Source organism: Fragaria vesca, linkage group LG5 (genome assembly GCF_000184155.1).
Source record: "Fragaria vesca subsp. vesca linkage group LG5, FraVesHawaii_1.0, whole genome shotgun sequence".
Lineage (NCBI taxonomy): Eukaryota > Viridiplantae > Streptophyta > Magnoliopsida > Rosales > Rosaceae > Fragaria > Fragaria vesca.
The window spans coordinates 26,326,968-26,334,426 of NC_020495.1; the positions used below are offsets into that span (position 1 = coordinate 26,326,968).

Sequence of the window (7,459 nt, forward strand, 5' to 3'; positions counted from 1 at the left end):
TTTTTTAACTCATCTGTGAGTGATCTTAATGTTTGTTTCCCTTTCCTTCATGTTGTGTTTTTCTTTTTCTTTTTTTTNTTTTTTTTTTTTTTTTCATATGTAACTGAAATTATATTGATCTGTCGATTATGATAACTTTTGATCAGAAGTTCTAACTCCTGGGCTATTAGGATGGATGTATGTGTCCACCATGCTTCCATTGTGAGCTAGTGAAGCTGCATCTCCAAAACGGTTGTATTAGTGGTTCGTTCTGTTAGTAAACTATGTAAGCAAGCGTGTGATATGATCATCTGGTTACAAGTAAATCAAGACATACATGTTACATCAAGATTTGTGAAGCTTGATCGTCAGCTCCATGCGTTATCATCGGCAACCTACTTACGGATGACTATTCCTCCTGCTTGAGTCGTAGTTGCTGATCCAGCTGCTGATACTACTTCAGCAGTAGCCGCTGCTGCTCCCTGTCCTTGTAGATTTGGAAGTTTCATCTTGATCCATTCTAGTCATTCTAGCGTTGAGCACAAGTCATTCTAGTCATTCTCAAGTCTCAAGTCGTATACTCGCTATACGTACTTGGAAGTATAAATGGACACCCACCCACCCTAATGAAATGAAAGCAGGCTCAATATCCCCACATCGATCCAACAAACTAGTTGAGATTTAGCGGCATCTAGAATTGTTTCTCACCAACCGGGAATGAATGAAGTTTGCCTTTGGTGGGTTCATATCTTGCTTCTGAATTTGTTTAGTTAATTTGATTCGAGTATGACTCGACTGAGAGCAATTTCCATTCTTGGTCACAACAAGTCGTCTGAAAGTTGAAATCAGGGTCTTAAACGAACAAGAGCCCTCGGTTTTCATCCAAAACAACCGGAGTTGCCCATTGTTTTACTTGTGCCTTCAATATTGACATCATTTCACATCCGTCACCGTCAAGAATTAGAGTTACAAACCTAAGTCGAGATTTCTTTTATCATCCGGTGCTGTAGACCAACCGGATTGAAATATCAAACCATCATTGGAGAATGATAAGAGTATCTTTAGCAATCATTTTGTAGTCAAATTTTAGCTAAAATGGTTAAAAAGTCATTTTGGCTAGCCACTTTAGAAATCTTTCTATATCAGTATTCTCTATGTCAACTAAAGTTTGATTTATATTATCGATTAAATAAAGAAAAATTCATTTAAATGTGTTTTATTATTACATAAAATAACTTAAAATGACTTAAAATGAATACTTTGAATTAATATAAATGATAAAGAGCCTCTATTTAGCTAGCGAGATAACTAAAAATTAAAATAGTGAGTCACTGACTAGTCTGTTGGAGCTGGTAAAATTAATAAAAAAACTAAAGTCACTCTCTAAAATGGTTAAAGAGCCAATATAGAAAATCTGTTAAAGATGATTTTACTAGTATGTTGAAGCTGGTAAAATTGATAAAAAAACTAAACTCGTTTTCTAAAATGAGTTCTGCTATGTCCACAAAAAAATTATACCAAAATTTAACACCAAATTACGTGGTATCTACCACGTCATCACACTCAATTAAAAAAATTTAGTTTGTTTAGTTTTCTTAATTAATAAATAGCCTAAAAATATAATAATAATAACAATAAATAATTTCTTTAGAAAGTACAAAGGATTCAATATGTTGTTCTTCATTTGTCCATTTCATTATTTCTTCTAGTTGAAGGTTCCATAAGATATGATTGAACTTATGAAGATGTCTAGAAAATACAGATGTAGAACATCAAGCCAACCTACATAATTGTGTTTCATCTAAAAAAATAACCTGCATAATTATGAAAGACAATTATACATGAATTTGAGAGACACTTGTGAATCAAGTTCTATCATAACACACTTATACAGCTTCCACCGTTATGTATAAGTTATACAGCTCTGAACCAACATAAAAAATTGCTAAAGATGTCGCAAGTACGGATGATTCTCTTCGTAACATTGTCATAGTGATCCACGTGTGCCAATTTCTATGCAATGCAATGCATCCACGTGCGCACATGTTGTCAGAATTAACAAAGAAAATGAGAAGAATTGAGGATAAGGTTCTGCCTGAGCCAACCAACACCCTGATATATACAATCTGGTACGGACAGCGATACATGAGATTCCGGCTATGATCACCCCATCACTCTTCAGGTGGCTGACAAAAACAACCGCCATTTTTACCCATGCTCGTGGCTCATCGTGCCTCCTTTCAACTTGAAGAAACCATCCATTCCTCCCAACGTTTCAATGACATGTTAAATCACACGTGTATATTATATGTTTCTAACTCGTTGATATAAATTTCATTGTGTGGAACTAGATTTTATGTCGCAACATCTTTGACATATATATTAAGGAGATTTTTGTAACATTTTTTGACATACTAACGACCTCTTAATTAGTTTCATGGAGGTATGATGATTCTTTTTTGGTTACAAGGAGGGCTAAGAGCCCTAAAAACAAACTAACTAAGCAATAACAAGTCTCGGTCGTAAAAGATCATCTTTGTCTTCTTGAAGTATGCCCAGAATACAAAGAGACGGATTCTAAAAAAAATGGTGTCCTAAGTTCAAAGAGTGCCCATAATGAGCTAATCCATCTGCCGACATATTACACTCACTGTAAATATAAACAATAGAGCAATTCAAGTTTCTCGACCAAACATTTTTGCACATTATAAGGAGGCCATGAAGAGGATGGGTATCATCCCACTCCCCTTTAACCAGATATGATGATTCTTCATAACATGCAAAGGTTGCGGTTCCTCATGGATAAGAAGAGTTTACTTTGCAACTATACATATCAGCTAGCTTTTTGGGGTAGAAGATGGGCATTTTACTCGACCTTTTCAGAAAGAATAGAAAGCCAATCATTATTTTCGATCTTAGCAGTTTTGTTATTCTACATCAGATTACCAAGTTCATTATTTTGAATTACTTGCATGTCCAAATGGGTGATGATGTTGGCAAACCAAAAACTGTGACCAAACAAAGAAACAAAACAGAATGAAAATGAAACCACATCACCTTCGAGTGGGCTAGCTAGAGTGTCCCATGGTTTTGCTGTGGCTATTGGTTTGGTGCAGCCACCTGCCGTGCAGTCCAACACTAAAGCTAGATAGCGCTCTAACCCCTCAAAGTATGAGAGAGAAACCATTGGCTAGTAGAACCCAGAAACCCCAAAAACCACTAAACCACTAGGACATAAACAAATACAATAATGACACAACACCAGCGCTACCTATTTGGCCGTTTTCAATTTCCTCTATAAATAAACCCCTCATGCACAAGGCTTTCCATAGTCTTCAAGTCTCACCTTCCTCTTCACCTTCATAAATGGCTTTCATCATTTCCAAAGCTCGTCAACAACCTTCTTTCTCGTCAGAGTCTGATCTGCAGAAGCAGAATCACACAAAAGATGGCGATGATCAAGTAGTACAGAGTGACACCATCACAAGCCAGCTCTACTTGAGGTCCTCATCCAATTCTGAAGCAGCAGCTGCCTTGAACAGAGACTTGGTTCTGAGACGGATCCGCCACCATAAGAACTTGAGAAAGGTCAAAACAGCTTTTCAAGCTCTGATGGGAAGCTCAGAGTTACAAGCTAAGACGTCTTCTACTAGTGGCATCAGTTCATGGTTGGACCAAGAGGACAGTTTCTCTTCCCCATAATTGATCAACAACTTTGTTGATGAATTAGAACATCTTGTAGTTCTTGACCATGTAATGTTTGAAACCCTCTAGATCAATTCTGGGTCATGAACAACCTTGTAAGACTAGTGATGAGGTCTTTCTTATGAAGCTGAAGCCTTTGCTGCTAACTGCTGGTTCATCATTAAGGCTTAATATACTAGTTATGAAACTACTACTTACTGCTATGTTATGCATTTCCCACAATTCATTACTCTTTTAAGTGTTTATACCACTGATCTGTATGTTTAATTATGGATCATGAACAACCTATGAAACAAAATGAACTCCAAGACGTGATGGAGTATAATAATTAATAAGCAGATTTACTCCTAAATGCAAGTTAAACCGGTCTAGTTTAAAACTTTAAATTGTCACATGCATGTCATCTTGCTACTTATGTTAATGCTCCAGAACCATCTATAGGTCCATAATTTCAAATTCCAGATTTAAGGTCTCTATTCATCAAGATTACACATACTGAACTTTTAGCAATCAAACTCCGGCAATGAGAAAAGGACTAAGCCCTACCAGTAAGAAACAGATGAGTAACTCCAAAGGAACGGGTCCCTTACGTTGTGCATGAATCCAGAGCAAACAACAAAGTAATTTATGGAGGATAAGTGGGACAAAACTTTTTGCTGCACTAAAGGCGTGAACCAATTGATGGGAAATAATAGAACATGTTGCCTTTCCATGATCTCAAATTATGTGGAATACCACTAAGGCACTAAAATAGTGTGTAATCATCATGGTTTATAATGGATTCAGATCCTCCTATCAGAAGTTGGGTGGGGATCTTCAACTTGTTTGTTTTAGCAGCCAAATAACCTGAATTTTATATGGGGAACCACCAATGAAATGAAGAATTTGCAACATAGTAATGCGGTAATGCCTCCAATAGTTCAATGGATTCTCTCATTTCTAAGCCTCCCACCCAAAACAAAAGTTATCAGAGAATAACAGTGAGAAAATGACCAAATATAACTTTTCAAAACCTGAGCAAGTAAAGAAGCAATTAGCATCCGCTCAAAAAGAAGAAGCAATTACCAAATCAAAAGGGAGTTTAATAAGTTTATGCAACTCAAAAGACAAAGGAGCTCCGCGAACAAGAGATGGAGAGACACTTGTATTATCAATGAAAAACAGTAAGGAAATACTGGCAGAATTGATGAGAGAACAATGCAGTTACAAAAAATTGTAGATAAGGAATAAGGAATAACCCATAGGCATGATCACTCTATTTGTTCATCAATCATTTCCAAGTGCTCATCAGGAGCCACTATGATCAGTGAGAGAATAAAAATACAAAAGCATACATTGAGAAGAAAAAGATACTGACATTTTTAGTTTGTCAGCTTTTTACTCAACACGCCCGAAGAAGTGAGAAAGCGTAATGCTTGGCTTGAGTTATTTAATACTGCTTGTGATCTGGGGACCTGCATTTTCCTTTGCTTTAAGAATTCCAAGGACTTCTCTAAGCATGGAGGAGGAGCTGTCTGATTCAGAATAATAGTTTCAACCCTGCAAGCCACAAGTTAAACAAATTCACACCATAGTTATTCAAAGAAGAGCTTTAATTTTAAGAGTATTTCTTTCTGTGTCAAAAAAGAAGATGTCCCTTACCCTGAGCTTTTTCGTTTTTTCTTCTTAGTAGGCTTCAAGTCATCCTTCTCATCATCAGAGTCTGAAAAAACTTGCCTGCATATGGAATGTGGCTACCTAGTTATAATCTCATAACATGATGAAAATACACACACACACACACACACACAAACAATGAAGGAAATAGCCATACTTCACACACACAGAAACAGTAAAAAACAGAGTCATACTTCTCACGAGCTGCAAGCAGTTCAACAATGTTAGAAGGAAGCATCCCAGCAGTGCCCATAGAAGATTCTTCAAGTGTTTCATTTTCAGAAGCATCTTGAACACTTTCAACCTGGGTAGTAGCTTTCCGTGGTGTTTTCTTCTGGGCCCATTTTCTACGACGTTCTTTTCCTTCACGAGCAACCCTGTTTGCAAAGTAAATATCAAATGCTATTACACACCCCTCCACATCCCATGAATTTTGTGACTGAGCTTTTCAAATCATGTGTAATCTGGCATATGTTTTTCAGATATGGAACCATTTTAAAAGCACTCTTCCAGGTTCCGTTACATTACTTCCTATTTCAGTTTCTCTTAGTTACTGATACAAATACCATTACTCCATTAGTATAGCAGAGAACATGTTAAGCTCCTACATTCGCACAACCAGATTCCCCATATATTCAAAGCATCAAAATCCCTACACTGTCTACTGGCACCAACAAACCAATGGGCCAAAAGGATACTACCATGTATGGTTTCAACCATTCACAACTTCAATGTTACCAAACTACCTTCTATCTATTCCACTTGACAACAAAAATCCAAACTTTTCACATAATTAAGAAGCACAGTTATCCTTTTCAAATAAAAAAAGAAGCACAGTTATCTGTCTTAATGAGACCAAATTATATGAAACAAATTGACCAGATGTAATAAACACTTTCTCATATTACTTGAAATTGAAACAATCAGTTCAACTTTAGTCAATTTCCATAAAAACTCAGCTCAAGTCAATCAAAATCCTACTTTTGAAAGCAAACCAAACAAAACCTTAATCAAAATTAAGAGGGTGTTTGAGTGATATACCTGGCCTTATTCTCTTTCTGAAGCTTACTGAGTTCTTGTTCTTGCTGTATTCCCTGTAATCATCAAAAACAAAAAGTGGGTATGAATCAAGTTCCAAGCTTTTTGATTTCTGAAATCAAAGTTCTCAACTTTAGAACTATCTTCGGTAAGAGTAAGATTACCTGCTCGGCTGTGAACTCCTCCGGCGCGTCCGAGTCGTAATCTTCTCTGTCCGACATCGGAGTCCGGTCCCTTTTCGTCTGGGAGAGATTTGGGTGCGACTAGGGTTTTAGGGTTTAGGTTTTCAGGTTCAATCCTACTCAAAACGACGACGCTGGTTGTGTGAGAACAACATAGAGAAGAGGCATAACTGATCCCAAGTATTGGATATTGGGCCGGACTTTGCGAAATGGTTCCGGGTCGTATGGGGGAAGGATTACAATGAACTTTAATTACCGTAAATACGATCTTTACTCTTTACGCTCGAGTAATTTTGACGATGATGTACAGTTGTACACTAAGAAACAACGGGTAAAAAAAAAGGGTAAGTTAAGACTTGCATAGAAGGTGGGGATTGACGTTTGATAGTACTAAACTCAACTAACACTATGGGAGGATGATCATGAGGAGTCATAAGACAAAAGGAATGGAGCTTACACTAACTCCTTAAGGTAGAATTTGTTGTTTAGGTCCTTTTTTAATTGTTGTTTTAGGTAAAATGGTTCAAGCTTTGCTCTTAAAAGAAATATAAATAATTTCTGAAAAAAGAAAATTAGTCAAAGTGTTTACAAAAATCTTATAATCAATCATTTACCGTATACACAATTTGTGTGAATGTAAATTTGAAATCTAAAATATAAGAGTAAAATTTTAGTAACTATATCATTATCAATCGCGATTTCCACAAATTATACAACGAATGGAATTCCTTATAAAAGTACTTAATCACCATAAAAAACACTGATGATCAATGTTTTTTAATATGGGATGAGAAGGAAAAAAATTTCAGTGCTACGGGAGGACCACGTGGCAGTCTGACGTGGTCCTACTTTCCAATCAAATTTAGACATGTAGATTTTCTTTACGAAAAATTATTTCA

At 36.4% G+C, this 7,459-nt stretch overlaps 1 protein-coding gene across 1 annotated transcript; it reads right to left on the bottom strand.

Annotated features, from left to right (window-relative positions):
• Nucleotides 1–4,874: 4,874 nt before the first annotated feature.
• Nucleotides 4,875–6,704, bottom strand: LOC101311968. Its single transcript, XM_004300522.1, has 5 exons — nucleotides 6,543–6,704; nucleotides 6,382–6,434; nucleotides 5,535–5,717; nucleotides 5,326–5,400; nucleotides 4,875–5,223 (listed from the first exon to the last, which is right to left on the bottom strand). Exons 1-5 carry the CDS (start codon nucleotides 6,597–6,599, stop codon nucleotides 5,046–5,048), a joined length of 546 nt encoding a protein of 181 aa, XP_004300570.1. The 5' UTR covers nucleotides 6,600–6,704; the 3' UTR covers nucleotides 4,875–5,045.
• Between the last annotated feature and the right edge of the window lie 755 nt (nucleotides 6,705–7,459).

Coding starts and splice junctions, on each gene's coding strand:
- LOC101311968 (XM_004300522.1), bottom strand. CDS start 6,599: ATGTCGGACAGAGAAGATTACGACTCGGACGCGCCGGAGGAGTTCACA. Junction 5,718..6,381: donor CAGAAAGAGAATAAGGCCAG/GTATATCACTCA, acceptor CTTTGCAAACAG/GGTTGCTCGTGAAGGAAAAG. Junction 5,401..5,534: donor CTGCTTGCAGCTCGTGAGAA/GTATGACTCTGT, acceptor TTCCATATGCAG/GCAAGTTTTTTCAGACTCTG.